The sequence below is a fragment of the Salpingoeca rosetta genome (genome assembly GCF_000188695.1).
Source record: "Salpingoeca rosetta unplaced genomic scaffold supercont1.19, whole genome shotgun sequence".
Taxonomy (NCBI): domain Eukaryota; class Choanoflagellata; order Craspedida; family Salpingoecidae; genus Salpingoeca; species Salpingoeca rosetta.
This window is the reverse complement of record NW_004754915.1, coordinates 756,316-778,517: the sequence shown is the minus strand read 5'-3', so window position 1 is coordinate 778,517 and position 22,202 is coordinate 756,316. Positions and strand designations below refer to the sequence as shown.

At 59.6% G+C, this 22,202-nt stretch overlaps 3 protein-coding genes across 3 annotated transcripts in view; 2 read left to right on the top strand and 1 right to left on the bottom strand.

Moving 5' to 3' along the window:
- Positions 1–59: 59 nt before the first annotated feature.
- PTSG_07904 (YIPF7 protein) lies at positions 60–2,325 on the bottom strand (the record flags this gene model as incomplete). Its single annotated transcript, XM_004991650.1, has 6 exons — positions 1,841–2,325; positions 1,551–1,696; positions 1,143–1,208; positions 788–912; positions 503–582; positions 60–94 (listed from the first exon to the last, which is right to left on the bottom strand). The coding sequence occupies exons 1-6, from the start codon at positions 2,238–2,240 to the stop codon at positions 60–62; spliced, it is 852 nt and encodes a 283-aa protein (XP_004991707.1). The 5' UTR covers positions 2,241–2,325.
- Positions 2,326–2,619: 294 nt separating this feature from the next.
- PTSG_07903 (uncharacterized protein) lies at positions 2,620–16,979 on the top strand. Its single transcript, XM_004991649.1, has 18 exons — positions 2,620–3,307; positions 3,586–4,713; positions 4,891–4,961; positions 5,117–5,157; positions 5,277–5,331; positions 5,459–5,539; positions 6,020–6,054; positions 6,199–6,283; positions 6,464–6,787; positions 7,029–7,390; positions 7,681–8,463; positions 8,722–8,846; positions 9,098–9,284; positions 9,535–13,880; positions 14,264–14,501; positions 14,785–15,263; positions 15,445–15,535; positions 15,780–16,979. The coding sequence occupies exons 1-18, from the start codon at positions 2,933–2,935 to the stop codon at positions 16,538–16,540; spliced, it is 9,567 nt and encodes a 3,188-aa protein (XP_004991706.1). The 5' UTR covers positions 2,620–2,932; the 3' UTR covers positions 16,541–16,979.
- A 245-nt stretch (positions 16,980–17,224) lies between these two features.
- Positions 17,225–22,202, top strand: part of PTSG_07902 (TKL protein kinase) — a gene marked incomplete at its 3' end in the record, with an annotated part of 15,005 nt that continues 10,027 nt past the window's right edge. The window contains exons 1-2 of the mRNA XM_004991648.1: positions 17,225–19,515; positions 19,930–22,077. Coding sequence (XP_004991705.1) covers positions 17,255–19,515; positions 19,930–22,077 — 4,409 coding nt within the window. The 5' untranslated portion in view covers positions 17,225–17,254. The remainder of the gene's footprint in view (positions 19,516–19,929; positions 22,078–22,202) is intronic.

The window sequence follows — 22,202 nt, the reverse complement described above, 5'->3', positions numbered from 1 at the left end:
GCATCCGCTAGACTAGTGATATGCATGTCGACGACATCGTCTTCCTACTAGAAACGAGCTTAGCTGTCGCGTCTGAGGTCACTCCCGTGTGTCACTGTTCAAACAAAAGTTATTCGTAGCAATTATGAACTAGCAAAATGTACCCTCTGTCTTCCCCGATCTGTGTCCCTGCATACTTTATCATTACATACCGCGCGTAGTCACGCACCAGAGAGGAACCGTGTGCCTTTCTCTTTTTGTTGATATTTTTAAACTCCTACCTTCCTCACTTCTCGCGGGTGTTTGTGTTTGTCTGTGTGTGTGTGTGTGTGTGTGTGTGTGTGTGCGCGGGAGAGAGAGAGAGAGAGAGAGAGAGAGAGAGAGAGAGAGAGCGGGAGAACGATAGAGCATGTCCAATGTGCAAGGACAGCGTGCTGCAGGCAGGAAGCGAGGCGCCGAATTGATAAGGATCGTGTGACGACGACAACGACACACGCACACTCGCACACACACATGTGAATACTGACAGAAGTGAATATCCTAGAGGCGCTGTGGGTGCACCAGGCGATGCTGATGGCGGCGAGCAAGCTGCCAAACACGCCACTGAAACAAAGAACAAGCGGCATGCCATACCATGCGGTGAGAAGCAGTCTGCGCATCACATGATCACGAGGACACGTCAAGAGTAACGCGTGGATCCACCAAACCACGCACACGTGTTCACACACACACACACACACACACACACACACACACACACACACACACACACACACACACACACATCAACGCACACAGACACACAGACCTAAGGCTGAGGAGAATGGCAATGGAGGAGAGGCCAACCATGGGCAAGAGGCTGTAGCCAAGCACACTTGCCGTGCGACTCAGCGACACAGATATGTGCGGTGACTGTGTCATCAAGCTCAACACCTACAAACACATGCGCACGCACACACACACACAAATCACCGCACACACACACATACAGAGTAGCAATGCATGTGGTGACACAGCGCAGCGGCAGCGAAACCGAAAAGGTTGTGAGGACGGCAGCAGAAGCAACCAAAAAAAAAAAAAAAACACGCAGGAAGCGCTCACGCACAGCAAGACGCACATGCGAACACGTGCTAGCATGCATGTACACCCTTCACACTGCTCACCGTGTACATGCCAAGACAGCCAACCACTGCCACGCCGTACACGGAACCAAACTCAAGCTTCCCACTCTGATAGAAAGGAACATCAGTCAAGAGGGTGAGCATTGGAATGGTGAGAGACGGTCAACGACCAAATAAGTCAGCACGAAGGGCATCCTACACACACACACACACACACACACACACACACACACACACACACACACACACACACACACACACACACACACACACACACACACACACACACACACAAACACACACACACACAAAACACACACACACACACACACAAACACACACACACACGCACACGCACACACGCACACACGCACACGCACACACGCACACGCACACACGCACACGCACACACGCACACGCACACACGCACACGCACATATATGCGCGCACCATGAGAAGGAAGGCGCTGTAAGCCACACAAAACACCAGGGGCCCCGCCAAGTCTGTGTCGTCCATGAGGTGTGAGTCGACCGCCTTCGTGACATTGAGCACAGCGCCAGTCTTGTCGGCAATGTGGCGGAAGTTGATGCCCAGCTCTGGAAGTGTGGCGAGTGAAAGGGGAACAGCGTGAGAGAAACACCCACGGTGTTGGTGGCCAATGAAAGCCTTTTCGAGTAGCAGGTTATCTTTTCAAAAGAACTCACAACGTTACATCCATACGCACGCTGTCAGAATAATACCTTGCAAGAGCGGCTCTTCCTCATCGTCGTCAGAGGCAAAGGCGGACCCCTGTGAGCCAATAGACCCTGTGGGCTGGAAGAACGTTTGCTGCATCCCACCAAATCCACCGCTGAAGCCGCTGGAGCCACCAGTGGCGCCCGTCCCCATCTGAGGGATGGGAGGCGGCTGGGGAACGAACGTTGGTTGTGGCAATCCACCCTGCTGTTGCGGCAAGGGTTGGAACTGTGCTGCCTGTGGTTGCTGTTGTTGGTGGTGTTGGTGATGGTGGGGGTGACGATGCTGTGCTTGCTGCCCACCGTACCCCGCGGGCTGCTGCTGCTGATGCTGCTGCTGTTGTGCCATCTCCGCAGCGGCATCCCCGCCTTCGTCGTACCAGTCCATATCAATCGTCGCAGACATGCTTGGGTGCTGGCTTGCTTTGTGTGCTGTGGTGGTGTTCGTGCTTCCGGTGGTTGGCAGTTGCTGTTGGGTTTTGTAATTGCTGATGTCAGCAAAATATGGACGTGTCACAACAGCACAAAAAGCAATAAAACATCTTCGCCACGTCATAGATGTCAGGGTTCACGCGAAGGATAGCGTTTGTGAAAACGTACCGGGGCAAAACAGTCATTCGCTAATTTTCCGTCACGCTGTGAAGACACCTGGCGATTGCCTGCAAGCAAGTTTGCGAGGAGATGCGCCAAGGAAGCGCTCTGTGGTCGAAACACCTCAATGCGTCCCATCAAATGACGACAGCTGCTGCGCACGAGTCTCCAAGCCACACTTTCCCACGTGAGAGCTGAGCTTGTCTCAATGCCTCATGCACGAATTCCTCACAAACCTTTGCGACAAACGAACAACCGCACCCAAAACCGACCCAGGAGGCTAGCCAGGCGCGACGACCAAGACCACGAACACAGCTGTGCCTGCGAGCGTGTGCAAGTGTAGGAGTGTGTGAGTGTGTGAGTGTGTGTGTGTGTGAGCTTGTGAGTGTGTGTGTGTGTGTGTGTGAGTGTGTGAGAGAGGTTGTCTGTAACCTGTCTCATAGATCAGCAACAAGGCGAATAGGCAGGCAGTAACGTACTACGGCTTCCCTGCCCACAGCAACGACTATGAACAGTGGGCACCTTCACCTTCGCCATGGAGGCCGAGCGCTGCGGGCCAGAGCTCGCGTGGCGCTTGCCCTTCTCGCAGTTGTGGTCGCGGCCCTGAGTGTCAGCGGGCAACAACAGCAGTACGAAGCGCCCCAGGCATGGGCGAACGACATCAGCTCCACCACCCCCAGCCAGCTGTCGTTTGGCGACTTCTTCTCCGTCGACGCCGCGACGTTCTTCTCCACCATCTACCAGCAGGACACGTTTGTGGACAACACGGTTCGCCAGGCGCAGCTGCTGCCGGCGCTGGACCAGGTGGTTGCGCCACTCGGCGACGTCGATGCCCTCTGCCGCGCCTTTGAGAACCAAGACAAGCAGACTGGCGGCTTTCACGTGAGTGGATGTGTGGCTGTGGTTGTGTTCTTGTGGTTGGTTGTGGTTGTGGTTGTGGTGTGTGTGTGTGTGTGTTTGCATTCTTTGTGGTTGTGTGTGTGTGTGTGTTCTTTGTGTTTGTATTCTTTGCGGGTCTTGAGTACGTATGTGCCTGCTCTATCTCCTTCGTTCACTGCACACATCTCACAAACACCCCCTCTCCTTCCCCTCCCTCTCCCGTCGCACTCACTCCCCTCTCTGCCTGCGATCCCCCCCACACACACACACACACAAAACAGATGAAGGAGCAAGGCGAGACACGGCAGGTGTCCTCGTGCAAGCAGATGGAGGACGAGCTGGCCGCAGGCGCTGGCTTGCTTATCCGCTACGAGGACCTCGTGGACTTCCCCGCAGAGGACAACGTCAAGCAGCTGCAGGAAGGCGTGCGCGACGTGTTTGGCACAGAGTCCACCGTGCACCTGTACCACGCCACGCAGAACGAGTCGCGCGCCCTCATGCCGCACACAGACCCCTACGATGTCCTCGTGATTCAGCTTCACGGCTCAAAGCGCTGGACAACCTGCATCCCAGACGCATACGCCACCAGCGGCAGCGACGACACCACGGAGGACCACAGCGACAGCCACCCCGATGAGAAAGCTGCTTCGTCCAGCAACGGCCAACAACAGCACGGCCACGGCGAGGCAGAGACCATCAAGCAGTTCAACCCGGCCCAGCTGGGCCAGCTGCAGGAGATCCGGCGCCAGAAGCAAGAAGGGTGCACGCGCTACGAGGACAGGGACCTGCGCGGCATGCGCTGCAACGAGTTCACGCTGCGTGCCGGCGACACCATGTACATGCCCAAGGGCATCATCCACTACGCCGTGTCTGGCGCAGAGGGCTCATCCCACCTCACCATCTCGCTGGAGCGCAGGGGCCTGGCGTGGGCCGATGCGCTCGTGTACGCCGCACACGCCGGCGCAGACATTGTGGACAACACGGCCTTCACCAAGCACTGGCAGCGGGCGCTGCAGTCGCTCATCAGCGACTACCGCGGCGTGCAGCTGCTGGAGGCCATGCCGTCCTGGCACCTCAACACGGGCGCGCTGTGCCCGAGCCACGACGCCACCAAGGAGAAGGACGATGGCACGAGCGAGGAGGGCACGACCGGCGGTGAGGAGGGCGAGGAGCTTACGGCTTTTATTGGGTCGTTCATGGCCCAGTGCGAAGCGATGCAGCCGCACGTGCTCGAGTCGTACACCACGGCCAACGACCTGGAGGCGTTCCTCAACCCGGACGGCATCGAGGCGCTGGCTGACCGCGTGTGCAGCGAGGACACGGCCCGGGCCGTCGTCAGCGAGCTCTGTGCACAGGGCAAGATGCCCGTGGACGTGACGTCCCCGTTCTTCCGCATCCAGGCACTCAGGGTAAGTTGCCAACGCTTCGTGTTGTGTTTGTTCAGTTTCATGGTTTCACGCAAACAGCGCACTTGCTTGCCAGCCGCTAACACACACACACAACACACACAACACACACACACACACAACACACACACACACACAACACACAACACATACCACACACACACGCAATCATCATGACAGGAGCGTCGGAGGAGGAATACTGTGAGAGCATCGTACACGTGTGATTCAAACTGCAACACGGGCTGCGACGGGTAAGTTGTGGAGCTGTGCGATGCGTTTTCTTGCCCAGCCATTACAACGTCTCAAGACACAAGGTTGTGATGCTAAGTCTCCCTTGCTCTGTCTCGAAAACATGACATTCCTTCCTGATGCTCGTGTGTGTGTGTGTGTGTGCTTGTTGACACAGGCAATCATGTTCGAACTGCGACGACAACTGCAACTCAGGCTGTAAGTCTCAGACGAATTCATCACCTTGCTTCTTTGCCCTCGTTCATTGCGGGAAGGCATGTGTGCGCTTGCATTCTCACGCCTGTTGCTTGTGCATGATGCATCATCAACAATATCAGGCGACGACGACTGCAACGAATGCGATGCAAGCTGTGATGGCTGCAACGGACAATCGTAAGTGGCCGTGTTGGTGCGTGCGTGTGCTTACAATTCAGCAAGTCGATGACCTCATACTTTCATATCCATTTGAGATTAACACCGCTCTGCCTGTCGTTTCTGGGTTGCTCTTGGATGTGTGCAGGTGCACAGGATCATGCGATGAGAGCTGCGACAGATGCCTCGGCTCGTGTGACACCAGCTGCGATGAAGTCACTGGCTGCATGTAGTGAGTGCCCGCGTGTGTTCTTTCTTGTATGCACTGTTCGTTGAGATTCCTTTTGTCTGTGTTCTTGGTTCGTGGCTCGCCCTCTCTGGCATTTCTCTCCGGCCATACTCTCGCTCATCTTCTCACATTGAATCGATGATCGCACCGTCTTTCCTGTTCCAGTTATTGCGACCAGTGCGTCAACTTGCCTTATGACTATTATTATAATTACTATTATGATTACAGAAGGCTGTGCTACGAGAACTGCCACGTGGGTTACAACTGCCAACCCAGTAAGTGCGTGCGCGTGCGCGTGCGTGTGCATGCGAGTGGGTACTTGTGTGTGTGTGTGTGTGTGTGTGTGTGTGTGTGTGTGTGTGTGTGTGTGTAAGCTCATTTGCATGTGCGCACAGCTCTCTTTTTTTTGCCGTGACTCCCCTCTCACGTGCCTCCATCTCACTCACACACACTCACATCCCGTCTCAACTTGGCAGCAAGCTGCGACGACTCGTGCAACAGCAACTGCAACGCTGGTCAGTCAGTGTTTGTGCTTTGTACCTCTGTTGCGTTTGCTTGCCTTCGTGTTGATGCTCTTGGCACTTTTCCCTTTTGTGTGTGTGCGCGCATGTCATCGTCACTCATTGCCACTGATCGCCATGTCATTGCACATGCGGCAGATTGTAACGCCGGCTGCGACAGCAGCTGCACCCCCACGGGCTGTAACTTCAACTGCGACAGCTCCTGTGATGGGCCGTGTGACGCGTACGTTTTGTGAAACTTGCAAGTTTGCCTGCTTGCATGCACACACACACACACACACAACCACTCAAACCAGGTGTGCTTTGTGCTGAACCTTCGCGAACCTCACATCATGCCATCGCCGCTCACCATCACAACCCATTCCCTTTTCCATCTGTGTTGCCCACCCTCCACTCAATACAGTGGCTGCGATGACAGTTGCGACGCTGGCTGTGATACATGCGTGGGCATCAGCTGCGATGACTCGTGTGATGGCTCGTGCTCGTGCAATGCCGGCTACGCTGGCAGCGGCATGTCGTGCAGCGCGTGCAACACACCGTACTACAGCCCAAGCGCGGGCGCCAGCTCCTGCACCCCGTGTGGCTCGTGCTCGTCTGGGCAGTACCGTGCCAACTGCGGCGGCACCAGTGGCGGCACGTGCACCTCGTGTGCATCGTGCCCAGCAGGGCAGGAGCGACGAGGCTGCTCCGGCACAAGCCCAGGCGGCTGCGCCAACTGCAACTCAGGGTCAGTTGCGGTATGCCTGTTGTGTGTGAAACTGTGGTTTGTGGCGTCTGGACACGTTGTCACGTGATCATGATCATTGCTCCTTCAGCGCTTGCGTGACCACGAGACCACGCGTACTCTCTCTCTCTCTCTCTCTCTCTCCCTCTCTCTCTCTCTCCCTCTCTCTCTCTCTCCACTGCACTCATTCGCCACACCACTCACACACAACCACACACGAACAAACGCAACGCCTTGCTTGCAGGACATACAAGACGACGCAAGGAACGCACAGCTGCAGCGCGTGTGGCAGCTGCAGTGCTGGTTACTACCTGTCGGGCTGCGGCGGCACAAGCGCGGGCTCCTGCGTCGGCATTGCGTGCACGACGCCCCCGACGGTCAACCACGCTTCATTTACAACAAGCAACAGCCGCAAGTACCCGAGCACGGCAACGTACACGTGCGCCACGGGCTACCTGATTGAGAGCAACGACAAGCTGTCGTGCAAGACAGATGGCTCGTGGAGCGGTGTCACGCCGCACTGCATTGGTGTTCCATGCCAGGAGCTCGCCCTGGATCACGGCTCCGTGTCGCCATCGGGCGTCATTCGCCATCCAAACACTGCATGTGAGTGCGTGTGCGTGTTTTGTGCGTGTGCGTGCGTGCGTGCGTGTGTGCTTGTGTGAGCTGTGCGTATTCCTTGTGAACGTGTGTGCGTGTGCGTGAAAATGTCTGCCATGATGCCAACACCATCACGACTATCAGTCAGTTCCCTTTTCATCAGTTCCTTCATCACCAGTTGCCTCACCATCTCCCCGTTCCCCACCCTTGACTCACGCCTTCGCCCTCACACTCCTTCCCCCAACTCCCCATCATACTTGTTCCAACCATCACCAACACTGCCACGACACGAACAGCGTTCAGCTGCGAGGTTGGATATGAGCTGACAGACACGGCGCCCGCCAGATGCCAGGCAGACGGCACGTGGTCTGCGGTGCCCAGCTGCGTTGGCCGCCTGTGCGAGTCGCTGGCCATCCCCAACCACGCCAGCGTGTCGTACAGCAACAACCGCCTGTACCCGACCACGGCCACCTACACGTGCGACCCCGGCTACGAGATCAGCACCGGGGATGCGCAGCGGCAGTGCATTGCCAGCACGGGCGCCTTTGGCGGCACAGAGGCAACGTGCATTGGCATCACGTGCAACACCCTGACGCCACCAGACCACGGCAGCATCACCTCCATCACCAACAACGGCAGGTACCCGGCACAGGCGGCGTACGCGTGCGACCCGGGCTACGAGCCCGTCGGCGCCAGCACCACCATCGACTGCCAAACAGATGCGAGCTGGAGCCCCGAGCCGCCCACGTGCCGCGGCGTGCTGTGCGCCGATCCAAACATCGCCAACGCGCAGACCACGCGATCATCTGAGCGCTACCCTGCTGATGCAACAGTGGCGTGCGACCCCGGGCATGGCATGGCTGGCCCTGTTGAGCTGACGTGCAGCACCGCGGGCACATGGGGCGAGCTGCCCACGTGCACGCAGTGCCCCGTGGACACATACCCACCGACGCCCACGGAGGCGTGCGTGTCGTGCCCAGCCGGCACATCCACCAACGGCCAAGCTGGCGCGAACCAGTGCGAGTGCATTCCCGGCTACGAGCCGAGTGGCGATGGCCTCACATGCGTCCCCTGCCGTGGTGAGTGTGCTGTGGGTGACCACGGGTGCTTGCATATGCTTGTGCTGTGTGTATGTGTGTGTGTGTTTGCGTGTGTGTGTACGTGTACGTGTGTACGTGTCATGTGAGTACATGTGTGTGAGGTGGTGTCATGTGTGTTTGTGGTGGCTCCATGCACCAATCGTGCGTATCAGTCGTGTATTCGTGTACTCGTTGCAGTCATCATTCACCCTCACCCTGCCCCCCCCCCCCAACACACACCCATGCACACATGTATAGACAACTTCTTCAAGGGAGAGTGTGGCAATGCCATGTGCGAGCCATGTGCGGCCGGCTACCAGACGGAGAACAGCGACTTTACCCAGTGTGTCGGCGTTCCGTGCGATCCAAGCTTTGCGTCATGTGTTGTTTGTGTTGTTTTGTGTGTGTGTTGTTTTGTGTGTGTGTGTGTGTGTGTGTGTGTGTGTGTTGCTCGTGCGCGAATGTGGCATGACAAGTATGGTTGCAGCGTCGCCTTGATATCGCACCACAGCCTCACACCCTTGCACCTACTCACACATACACGCACATATGCACACACACACATACACACACACGCACACATGCTCTCGCACACACACGCACACTCCCGCACTTGCACCCACCACAGATTGAGTTTGGGGATCCCACGAGCACAGAGAGCGTGCGCTACCCGGCCGTCATCCCGTATGTGTGCGAGCTCGGCTTCCACGCCGTGGACGACCTGGACACCATCACCTGCAACACAGACGGCACATGGACACAGACCTGCAACACAGACGGCACATGGACACAGATCCCGTCCTGCACATACACATGCGTGTGTGTGTGTGTGTGTGTGTGTGTGTGTGTGCAAACGGATTTGTTTGTTTGACTGTGCTGTACACTCCCACAACGATTGAATGAGTGAACGAATGCATGCCTCTTGCTTGCTCCTAAAATACTTGGTCCACCCACTCATATCACCCTACTCACGAAAACACACGCATACACACACACACACACGTACAATACACTCTCCTTCCCCCTCTTCTGTCCTCCCTCCATTACCCCCCCCCCCCGGCCTGGGCTCAGGCATGATTGTTGAAGGGGAGGAGTGCGATGACGGCGATTCCATGGGCGGCGACGGGTGCTCCGCAGACTGCAAGCTGGAGGACACGCACGCGTGCATTGAGCAGGGCAAGGACTGCGTGTACTGCAACTTCACGTCGCGGCCAGAGCCACTCGCCCTGGCGTGCGACGACCCGGACTTTGCCTTCAAGGTGGACGCGTGGGCAAGCATTGCGGGCTCGGCAGACGTGCTGGACCACGAGCACTGCGGCTCGCCCACGTTCACGTACATGAGCACAAACCACACGGCAGGGCACCTGCCCAACTGCTACAAGCGGCTGTTTGACTTCCACGCCGTCTTCAACGACGGCAAGGTGGACGAGATCGTGCTTGGGCGGCTGACGGTGACGGACAACAACACGCCATGGTTTGCCACGGTGCCGGAGCGCAACGTGAGTGCGGAGTGCCACGTTGTGCCGCCGGTGGCCAACCTGACGGCACCAGACGTGTGCATCCCGGACGGCGGGGCGCGGGTGACGGCGACGCAGACGCGCGTGGACGGCCGCTGCCCGTACGAGTACACACTGCAGCGCACGTGGGTGGCAGACGACGGGTGCGGCAACACCAACAGCACGCAGCAGGTGGTGAGCGTGTTTGACAGCACGGCGCCCGTGTTTGACGCGGAGCTGGCGGACCAGACGTTGGAGTGCGGCGCAAACGTGACGCGGGACGTGGCGGCGGTGATGCAGCGGAACGCGCGCGTGCAGGTGACGGACAACTGCAGCCCGACGCTGACGATGGAGACGGAGATGCTTGGGCTGAGCCTTGCGCAGTGTGGCGGGACCGGCGACGTGCGGTTCCGCGTGACGGCGACGGACCAGTGCGGCCTCTCCTCGCAGCAGGACGTGCACATTGCGATTGAGGACACGCAGCCGCCCGTGGGCGCCAACGTGCCCGCCAGCGTGACTGCGGAGTGCAGCGCGGTGCCGCCGCTTGCGCCGGGCGTGTTTGCCGTGGACGCGTGTGGCGAGCGCAGGTACGACGCCGTGACGGCGGAGGAGCGGGTTGACGGCGCGTGCGCACACGCGTATGTGCTGCGGCGCACGTTCACCTTCACGGACGTGTGCAGCAACAGCATCACATATGTGCAGAACGTGACGGTGCGCGACACGACGGGCCCGCGCATCACGCGGCAGCCGGACCCGCTTCGGCTGGAGTGCGATGGCGAGGACAACGAGGCGGTGATCCAGGCGTGGCTGGACGCGCACGGCGGGGCAGAGGCCGAGGACAAGTGCAGCAGCGCGGACCAGATCACGTGGCACCACGACTACGAGCGGGTGCAGTCGCTGTTTGAGCAGACGTGCCGGGACGTTGTGAACGTGACGTTCATGGCCGTGGACGACTGCGGGCAGGGGACACCCGTGAGCGCCGCGATTGTGCTGACGGACACGCGTCCGCCCGTGTTCCTGGAGGAGGCCGAGGATCAGATGGTGACGTGCGATGTGGCGGTGACGATGCCCGCACCACGGGCGTACGACAACTGCACGGGCGAGATTGAGGCGACGTACACGGACGCACGCATGGACGGGGCGTGCCCGTTCCAGTACGGCGTGGTGCGCACGTGGGTTGCGGTGGACGGCTGCGGCCTCAACGCCACCACCAAGCACGCGCTCACCGTGACAGACAACATCCCGCCGGTCATCAGCAAGCCCGCCGTGGACACGGTGGTGGAGTGTGTGGCGGAGAACAACACGCGCGCGCTGCAGATGTACCTGGAGGCGCACGGGTACGCGGAGGCGCGGGAGCCGTGCGGGGAGGTGGCGTGGTTCTACTCGGACCGCTCCGTGCAGCTGGACGAGACGAGCGGGCCGCTTGCGTCGCAGGACGTCAACACGACCGGCGGGTGCTCGACGACGTTCACGGCGGACGTGACCTTCTATGCGGTGGACGAGTGCAACAACGTCGCGCCGACGTCGGCGACGTTCACCATTGCGGACCGTGTGGGCCCCGTGCCCGTGGACACGCTGCCCGCTGTGCTGCCTGCGTCGTGCGACGCGGTGCCGGGCATCCCGGACCTGCGCATGCGGGACGCGTGCTCGACCAAGGAGACGGTGGTGAGCGGGTTTGAGGAGCGCGTGGACGGGCGGTGCCCGCACACGTACGACCTGAAGCGGACGTGGCTGGCGGAGGACGACTGCCTCAACACGGGGACGGCGCAGCAGACGGTGGAGGTCTCCGACACGACGGGCCCGCGCGTGGTGCAGGCGCCGACAGACCTGCATGTGGACTGCAACGGCGAGACAGACGCGCAGGTGCAGGCGTGGCTGGACACGCACGGCAACGCGATGGCGGTGGACAACTGTGACGAGAACAGCGCGGACCTGACGTGGACGCACAACTACGAGGAGGTGCGGCGCACGCTGCAGCGCGGGTGCGGAAACAACAACGTGACGGTGACGTTCACGGTGCGGGACCTGTGCGGCAACCCGACGAGGACGACGGCGCAGCTGATTGTGGCGGACACGACGCCGCCGTTCTTCACGCGGCTGCCGTCGCACGCGCAGCACCAGTGCGACGCGGACACGAACGAGGACGTGCTGCAGGCGTTTATTGAGATGAACGGCGGGGCGGTTGCCGCGGACCTGTGCTCGGCAACGCACGACCTGGCGTGGACGCACAGCATCGAGGAGACGACGACGTGCGGCATGGCGGCAAACCTGACGGTGCGGTTCACGGCGACAGACCGGTGCAACAACAGCGCGAGCGCGTCTGCGGTGATTGCGTTTGTGGACACGGAGAAGCCGCACATTGAGCTGTACGGAGACAACCCGATGGTGGCGGACTACGGGTACACGTGGCTGGACCCCTCTGTGCGGCTGGCGACGGACCGGTGCCACTCGGAGGTCACGGCACAGGTGTCGTCGCAGGACAACGTGAACACGTCAGCGATTGGCGACTACACGGTGGTGTACCGCGTTGCGGACCCCTGCGGGCACGTGCAGACGGCGACGCGCACGGTGGAGGTGCGGGACACGGAGCCGCCGAAGATCCGCGGGATTGGGCCGCAGGTGCTGTTTATCCGGGAGGGCACGGTGTACGTGGACGAGGGCGCGACGGCGTGGGACAACTACTGGCCCACGGTGAAGCTTGACGGGTTTGTTGTTGTTAACGGGATGGAGCAGACGAACCTGACGGCGTCTGCCTCTATTGCGGGGAGCGAGTCGTTCACGGTGACGTACAGGGCTGTGGACGGCAGCGGGAACGAGGGCGTGCGGCACGTGCGCACGGTGTTTGTGCTGCCGCCGCCCGACCACGGCACGGCGACGGCGACGGCGACGTTTGTGTTTGACACGGCGCTGTCTGTGCGGCGCATTGAGCCGGCGGCGCGCACGGCGAGCGGGGGCGCGTACTATGTTGTGCGGGCTGTTGTGACGAGCCCGACGGAGCGGGTGGTGCCGCGGCGGCTGCGGCTGCAGTTTGGCGGGGAGATCCACGGGTACGCGGAGGAAGGCACGATTGCGCGCGCCGAGGCCGGCACGGGGGACGACGGGCACGAGGTGCAGGTGATCCTTGGTGAGCAGGCGGGCGACGGTGTGCGGGCGGCGCAGGAGCTTGAGAGCGTGCTTGCGACGGGCGCGACTGCGGTGCGGGTGGTGTCGTTCCACGGCTCGACGCTGCGCAACCCGTGGTTCTGCGGCGGGGTGACGCTGGTCGACGACATCCTGAGCCGGGAGGGCCGCACGGTTGTGGACGCGCAGTGCGACGGGTGCCTGTGCACGTATGTTGCGCGGCAGCCGTCGGCCGGGGACGAGTTTGATGTGCCGCGGCTGGAGGCGAGCATGCAGTGGCACGTGACGGTGCGTGCGCTGCGCGCTGGCGAGGACATTGACCTTGACCACCTGAAGGAGAAGCTGGTGCAGTTTGGCGTTGTGCCCGTGCGCGTGCAGCACGGTGGTGGAGGGGCGAAGGACGTGGCGACGTTTGTGACGCGGTCGCGGGTGCCGGGCGGGCCGAACGCGCTGTGGCCTGCGCGGGTGTCTGTTGTGTCTGTGCAGCCTGTGGTTGCCACGCAGCTTGTGCTTGAGGTGAGTTCCGGGGTGCGCAACGTGACGCTGCTGAGCTCGCTGTATGCGGCGCGCATTGTGCCTGAGACGGTAGAGTTTGCGCCTGTGCTGGGGCGGCCCGCGCGGGCGACGCTGACGCTGACGACGCACAACGACGTGACGGAGTTTGTGTTGCTGACGCTGGCGGATGTTGGGTCGTCGTGGATGCACCGGCTTGTGTCTGTGTCGTATGTGGCGCCGACGGCGACGGCGACGCCGTCCTGGCCCTTCAACTACACGCTGTGCGCATCCGACGACGCGCAGCCGGTACGATGCACGTGGGGTTGTTGGTTGTTGTGTGAGTGGTTGGTTGTGCTTTGTGCTTTGTGGGAAGTGTGAACCGTGTTTTGTCTGGACGTGGCTGCAGTCATATATGAAGTCGAAACGTGTGTGTGTGCCTGTGGTGTGTGTGTGTGTGTGTGTGTGTGTGTGCCTGTGGTGTGTGTGTGTGCAGTATATACGTGTGTGCAGTATATACGTGTGTGCTTTGTGTTTGCACGTGCTCACGACCACGCATGCATGTACCTCAAGTCCTCACCACCCTCACCCAATAACGCACGTCCTCATACTGAATGGTGTTGCCTGTGCCTTGCTCACCACCACCACTTGCTGCTGGTGTTGTGGTCAACCCCCCCCCCCTTGCCTATCAGGAGGAGATGTGGTCCGTGTGGGACACAGTGACGGCTGCACTTGGGCTGCGCACTGAGGTGGACTACACGGTGTACTCGTTTGGCGTGAATGCCACGTGCTTTGGGGTGGCAACACAGCAGCCGCTTGCCACCGACGTCACGTCACAGCTGCTGCACGTCGGCAACTTCAGCCGCGTGGACTTGACGACAGACAACTCCGTTGATGCCGCCATCCACAGCAGCTTCCAGCAGCAGCTCAGTACGTGCAAGTGTGTTTGGATGTGTATGTGTATCTGTATGTGTGTGTGCGCGTGTGTGTATGTTTATGTGTATGTGTGTTCTCGTGTGTGTGTGGGTGCGTGTGCGGCTGTGTTGTTGGTCTTGATATTGCGTCTCTCCTGCTGTGATGCCGTATCTTGTTTGCTGCCCTCACTCGCCCACCACGTTTCTTCTTCGTCACTCACTCACGACTGCACTGCACACCTTTCACTCCCCACAACCCCACCCACGCTTTCCTCGCGTCGTCTCCCGTCTCTCTGCAGTGGAGCGCCTGCCGTTCCCTGCGTCGAGCATGATGTTCTCCATGGACAGCGAGGGCGCGTCACAGTCCCTGCGTCGCGACTCGCAGCTGTCCATCACGGTCACGTTCACGGATCCGCCCGAGCCCACGCTGCTCGCTGGTGGTTCGCCCGGGTACGTGATCCCAGACACACGCTACTCGCTGCAGTTTGAAGTGGACACCACAACAGATGACCTGCCCACCACCACAACCAGCACAACCACAACCACAACCACAACCACAGCCGCAACGACGACCATCACAACCACGGCTGCCGGTGCTGGTGGTGCTGGCAACAGTACGATCACAAACTCTACAGCGATCACTACAACCAATTCGACTTCCGCGTCAAACGCAACAGCTATCTCCACTACGCTTGAGGACGTGGTTCGGTCGCGTGCGCTGCGGGCGCTGAATGACATTGGCATTCCCATCGTCGACATTTCCATCGACGGAACGAAGGTATGGGGCAATGATGATAGTGTGTGTGTGTGTGTGTGTTTGTAGTTGTGGTCATGCGTTCATGTGACGATGGTACTGCTCAGGTGTGCTGATGTGTGTTCTATGTGTGTGTGTGTGTGTGTGAGCTCATGACGTGTTGTCATTCCTTCATCCTGACATGTTGACTTATGTGCACACACAGGTCTTTGCTGTGGCTGTTGAGTTCCCTGCTTCGCACCTTCTGGACCTCAACGACCACCCATATGTCAAGAACGCAACCTTGCGCATTCCTCGTACGTGACGCCGTGTGCACGAGTGAAAGAGCATGCTGACGTTCTTGCTTGGACTGTGTGATGTTCGGTGCCATTACTTCCTTGATATCTCGCGTTAGTGCGTGCTTCCACCACTGCACCTTGTCAGCTTCATTCTCCTTCCTCTCCTTTCCCTCTTCCTTGAACCTCATTCCTGTTCTCTTGTCTTGCGTCGACGTCCCACACCATGTGCTGAACTCATGCCCCCTTCGTTGCGTGTATGCAGTGACGCTCAACTCTGCGCTGACTGCGGAGGACGCTGTTGAGGTTGCACTGCAGCTGGTGCAGAGCGGCATCGTGGCTGGTGAGTGGAATGGCTACGTGTTCACGCCCACGGCTGTGGAGAGCCCCTTCACCACAACGTCCACGACAACGACAACAACAACCACGACAACAACGACGACGGCCAGCACAACTACCACTGCCGAGAACAGCACGACGCTGAGTGGCCCCACGACCACCGCGGGGAGGAAATTCGAGGCATCCTCATCCACAGCTGCTGCGCAGTGGCAGATTGCCGCTGGTGTTCTTGGTGGTCTTGTTCTGCTTGGGGCGTTTGTTGCGTTTGTGATTGTTCGTCGCCGCACGTCTGTTGGAGCCAGCTCTGGCGCTGCGCCCTCGAAGCAGCGCGAAACTGTCTCCTTCACCAACCCAGTGTACGAGGACGCAACTGCCATGCAGCAGGATGACGGGCTGTACGATGATGTTCCGGATGATGCCCAGCAGCAGGAGCAGCTGTACGACGAGCCTGCTGCGCTTCACGATCCAGGCCACGCCGTGTTCAACCCCCTTTACAGCGCCATGTCGACGGACAACATGTTTGAGGAAGACAGCGACACGGAGGATGTGGCAGATCACGAGGCCGGGTACCTGGACGTGGGCGCTGACGTGGACGGAGCCGACGGTGGCGAAGAGCCCACGTATGCTGCCGCCGATCATGACGCCACTGGTTTCGATGGATTTGGCGGTTACGACACCGACGAGTGATTGCTGTGAACTGGTGGCTCGCCCTGTTGTGCCACGCACCCTCAAAATCGTTTTCAGCAGCGAGTGTGCATTGTTGTGCGTCCGTGTGCTTTTTGTTTTCCTTGCTGCCGCCACCGTTGTCACCCACCCTCTTGATGCCTGGCTTGGTTGATTGGTTTTACCCTTGCCTTCTGGTTTGTCTGTTGATTTTGAACCGGCCCAAGCCATGTTCGACGTGCTGCTGTGCTGTTGTCTTGTGTGCACGTGACCTTGCCCACCACCCTGGCATGTTTGTGTATTACTTTTTGTGCGGCTCGCAGCCACCGTTGCAACTGTTGTTGTTCGGGGCGCCTTTTCCTACCACGCACAATCCCTGTTCCTTTGGACGCTGTGTTTCTTCTGGCGCCTGCCGCCCTTGCTCTGCTTGCGTTCACCATTGCACGAAACGCCCATGCTGCGCGAGATGAGGAACTAGAAGGCTGAAGAAGGCGCGAGTGAGAGGATGCAGGATGACATGACATGAAGCACGAGAACAAAAAGACAAAAGCGCCAGCACAAAGAACCCTCGAACCAAAGAACCAACAGAACACAAGCGAGCTCGATAGAGCGATGTGCTTGGGTGCTTGCAAGCGCTCTAAGCGCTGCAGGAGGGTGGGGGGGAAGACCGTCAAGGCGGCGGGTGGGTTTTGCAAAAGACACACGATAGTTTTCCACGAACACGCCTGCCACACATGAATGACCATGGCGATGATGAGCCACAGCAGCAGACACGCGACGTTTTGCTTGACTGTCGTCCCCCTCCTCCTTCTTCTCCCGTTCCTTCTCCTCCTCCTCGAGACTCCAGGGAGGGCAGCTTTTGCCGCCGCTATCGCGCCTGCACCTGCCGTGCCAGCCTCGTGTGTGGACCGCGTGATTTCCTGTGGCGGAAGCGATGTTGCCACCTATGACTTGGTGAGGTGTCTCGAAGCAACCACAGAGGCAACCTCAGCAAACGCTGAACCAACCCAAGATCCTCACAGCAAAGATCAACCGCAGCAAGCAACCACATCATCACCGCACGCCCATGTGCCTGTCACTCCCGGTTACAACACTCATGCAAAGCGGGGGGACCCTGCAAGGGCTGTTCGAGCTGCTCGGCACATTGAGCACCACCCTGACTCTGGCGCACAATCTGACGCACTGGGAGCGGTTGTACTGGAGGCAGACGACGTGGATCGCGAGTGGCACCCGGATCAGCTGCGTGCCCTCCACCACCTGCAACAAACCAACCCTCGCGCCACAGCAGCACAACACACCGTGATTCGCGTTGCAGACGCACTTGGCTATGCCGCCTCGGCCAGTGCCCGTGCACGGCAACCGACCTGGCGACAACAGCAGCGTCAATGGCAGCAGCGTCACAGTCGATCCCACCTTCAAACACGACGGCGCCGGAACGATGTTGGTATCCCAAACCATGCGTGCTTGCTCAAGGACGTGCTCGCGCTCAACTGCACTGCTCGCATCAGGGGTGCGGTTGCCATACACATTGAAGCAGACGACAGCCCAACCAGCCAAGACTTCACGGCGCGCCCTGGATCTGGGCTCAACCTCACCCTCGTCCCTGACCCAGGCACTTCGAGTGGCTACGCCGCTCCAGGCTTGACGCATCTTGCCCAGACGCAACCCAACAGCCTGCAGCTGACAGGCAGCCTCTCCCTGGCGACGGCCGTGTGGATCCTGCAGCACGCCAACTGGACCTCCATCAACGTCCTCAGCCTGTCCGGCGTCACCGATGCGGGTGTCACCGGCAGCCCGTTTGCCATGGTGCAGCACATTCGCACGCTCGCCATCAGGAACAGCCGCGGGCTGCGGTTTGTGATGCCGTCATCCCTGTCCACGCTCACGCAGCTGCAGTCCATCAATCTGAGAAGCAACGGCCTCGAATCCATTGATGAGGGTCTCTTTGCGGCGGCGCCGCAGCTCACAACTGTCGACCTCAGCGCCAACCGCATCACAAACTTGCCAGACAACACTTTTGCACACAACCCGCTGTTGGAGGTGCTCGGCTTGCACAACAACGCCCTAACGCGCGTGTCCGCGCGCGTCTTTGCGGGCTTGTCGAACCTGGTCAACCTGCGGCTGGGCACAAACAGCATCCGCAGCATCGAGCAAGGCGCATTCGACGACCTGACCCGCCTCGAACAGCTCAACATGCACCGCAACCACATTGCGTCGCTCCCGTCCGGCCTCTTCCACCGCACAACGAGCCTCTTTCGCCTCTGGCTCTTCCGCAATAACCTCATCTTCCTCGAAGCAGACACGTTTTCTGCCCTCACTAACCTGGACCTGCTTGACTTGGCCATCAACTCGCTCTCGGAGCTGCCCCTGGGCATCTTCGACAACACCACCCGCCTCAAGGAGTTGCGGCTCTCTGACTGCGGCGTCGGCTCGCTGCACCCGCGCATCTTCCAGCACATGTCGTCGCTTCAGCTGCTCTGGCTCAGCAACAACGCCCTCAACCACGTGCCATCGAATCTGTTCCACGGGCTGACAAGCCTCATCCTGCTCGACCTTGCCAACAACGCCATTGGCGAGCTGAGCGCAGACACGTTCGTGGGCCTGGTGGAGCTTGATGTCGTCTACATGAACGCAAACACCATCCGAAAGCTGCCACCCAACCTCTTTCGTGACACAAAGGGGCTCAAGTGGATTGACGTGCACGACAACGAGCTGACGGAGCTGCCGCCGCTGCTTGTCAAGGGCCTGCCTGCGCTGGAGGAGGTGTACTTCTCTCGCAACGCCATCACCAGCCTGCCCACGGGCTTTTTCTCCGCCAACCCGCGCATCTTGCTGTTCTGGATGGACGACAACCAGCTTCGCTCGCTGCCGCGTGACGCCTTTGCCACCTTTGGCATTACCTCCACCATCTCCCTGCGAGACAACTTCATCACAGACATTGATCCTGCACAGTTTCACGGCGCGGTCCGTGTCCAGCGTATTGACATCTCAAACAACAGGTGCGTTTGTGTTGTGTGAATTGTGTGCTGTGTGTGAGTGTGTGCGTGTGCGTGTGCGTGTGCATATATGTGTGTTCTATGTGTTGTGTGGGTGTGTGGGTGTGTGTGTGTTCTGTGTGTGTGTGTGTGTGTGTGTGTGTGTGTGTGTGTGTGTGTGTGTGTGTGTGTGTGTTCTGTGTGTTCTGTGTGTGCGCACTGCTGCGGTTCGTTACTGACGTGGTTTCGTCGTCATTGCTGCAGCTCCGATCACTTCAGCGCCTTTGTTGGAAGCAGCTCACTCATCTTCTCCCACTTTCCCCTCCTCACACACACATACACACACATTCACACGCACACACATACATACGCACACACATACACATACGCACACATACACATACACATACACATACGCACACACGCGCGCGCGATAAGGTTGACACGCCTTCCCGAGAATGCGTTGGACGGGCTGTCACGCCTCTCCAGTCTCCGTGTTGATCGCAATCGCCTGCGACGGCTTTGGCCGCAGACCTTTGCCACAAACGTGCGCCTACGCCACTTCTCGTGTTCCGGAAACCTCCTCACCCACATCCCGTCTGGTCTCTTCTCAGCCCACCCCGACCTGCACACGCTGGAAGCCTCAAACAACCCGCACCTCACCAGTATCGCTGCGGATGTGTTCCGCCATGCACCAGGCCTGCGCGCTTTCCGCCTCAGCAACACGGCCATCACGCACCTGCCGCCCACACTGCTGCACAACCTCACCTCGCTGGAAGAGGTGCAGCTGTCGCTGGTACGCGAGGCAGCGGCAGGCCGCGATGACGCTCACGCTCACGCCGTTGCCCCGTCCCCGCTCATCACCCTCACAGGTGACCACTTGCGTGCAATGTCACCCGACAGGATGCACTACTTGGCTCTCACCAACGTCGTCCTCACCGCTGAGGCCGTGCAAGTGCTCGGTGAGCGGTTCTCCCTCGCCTCGCTGTTTGTGGGCTGGGCCGGCCTGAGCGACGACAGCCCGCTGCTGCCGGCCATGTGCAGTGCGCTGCAGCAGAACGTGCGCGACCTCTCGATCCGCTTCACCAGCATCACCACGCTGCACGCATGCCCGCAGCACAACATCTCCTCCCTCCACCTGCAGGACAACCACGCCCTGGCAACGGTGTTTGCGGGGCCACTGAACCACCTCAACGCCTCCGGGTGTCACGATCTGCACACGCTTCGCTCCCCATCCATTGGCATTCTCGACATCTCCGACACCAACATTGCATACTCGTCGCTGCTGTGCCGCTTCTTGGGCACGCGCATGCTGTTTGCACGCCGCCTGCACCATCCATCCTTCAACCAGGCTGCTGCGTCGCAGCAGTTCCTGCGCTCGTGCCTCTCCCGCCTGCAGGTGGTTGACGTGTCCCAGAACAACTGGCTCAACAACCTCGATCTGGTGACCAGCGCCGCACGCGCGCAGACGGTGCTGGGCCCCGCAGACGCCGATGCTGCAGGCAACAGCGTGGGCAACATTTGGAACTCCAATGACGAGACCATCACCGAGCGCAGCAGCGCCCCCTTGTTTGCGTTGGAGGGCAGCCCTGTCCAGTGCCGCTTTGAGCTCATCCCGCTGCGCATTCGCCGCAGCGTCATGGACGCCCTTGTCACGGAGATTGGCTACACCTTCAACTGTGGGTGCGCGCCGCAGTTTCGCAGGCAGGGCGGGCAGTGTGTGCCCGACGCGCTCACAGCTGCCGAGCTTACGGGCATTGTGGTGGCGGCTGCGCTGTTTGGGCTGGCGCTGGGGCCCTGCCTATTTGCCATCTACCGTCGCCGTCAGCGCAGCAGGGCATACCGCGTACAGCTGGAGTCCGAGAACGAGTTGCAGAAGCGCCTGATTGAGGAGAAGGATGAGGAGGTGATGGCGCTGAAGAAGGCGTGGGAGATTGGCTTTGATGAGCTGCACCTGGTGTCACGCATTGACGCTGGGTCGCCAGGAACGTTTGGCGAGGTGTGGCGAGCAGACTGGGACACGGTACAAGTTGCCGTGAAGATTTTGCGTGAAGGCATCATGCTCATGGACGAGAGCACCGTTGCCGAGTTTGGCAGGGAAGTGGAGTTTCTGCAGCACACCCGGCACCCCCACGTCGTTCGCTTCTTCGGCGCCGGCACAACGCCAACAGGGTCACCCTTCCTCGTGCTAGAGCTCGTTGCGTTTGGGTCCTTGCAGTCGCTCCTGCGACGTGACTTGGCAGAGGTGCTGCGGTCTGTGGAGGGCGATTCTGCTGTTGGCCCTGACAACCACAACGACAACAACCATGTGCATGGCACGGTTGATGACACCGCTGCTGTCATCCCCAACACCCTTCTTGCTGAAACCATTGACGTGCGCGACAATGACGGTGGTGACGATGGCAGTGGTACTGGTGATGCACTCGACAGCAACAGCAGCAGCAACAGCAGCAGCAGCAGTAGTAGTACATCTGAACCTGTGCAGGAGGATGCAGACGCTGCCGCGGTGTGGCGGCTCAAGGCTCGCCTGATGCGGGACATTGCCTACGGCATGGCGTTTATCCACAGTCTGGGCCAGCTCCACCGGTACGGGTATTGCACGCTGTTGTGTTTGTGCACATGTATGTGGTTTGTGTGGCATGCATGCATGTGTTTGTGTGTGTGTGTGTGTGTGCGTTTGTGTGTGTGTGTGTGTGTGTGTGTGTGTGTGT

What these genes read in the sequence shown, in the direction of transcription:
- PTSG_07903 (XM_004991649.1), top strand. Translation starts at nt 2,933, where the DNA reads ATGAACAGTGGGCACCTTCACCTTCGCCATGGAGGCCGAGCGCTGCGG. An exon ending in CAACAGCAACTGCAACGCTG is followed by an intron (nt 6,055 to 6,198) that starts GTCAGTCAGTGT and finishes CACATGCGGCAG; the next exon opens with ATTGTAACGCCGGCTGCGAC. An exon ending in CTGCACATACACATGCGTGT is followed by an intron (nt 9,285 to 9,534) that starts GTGTGTGTGTGT and finishes GCCTGGGCTCAG; the next exon opens with GCATGATTGTTGAAGGGGAG.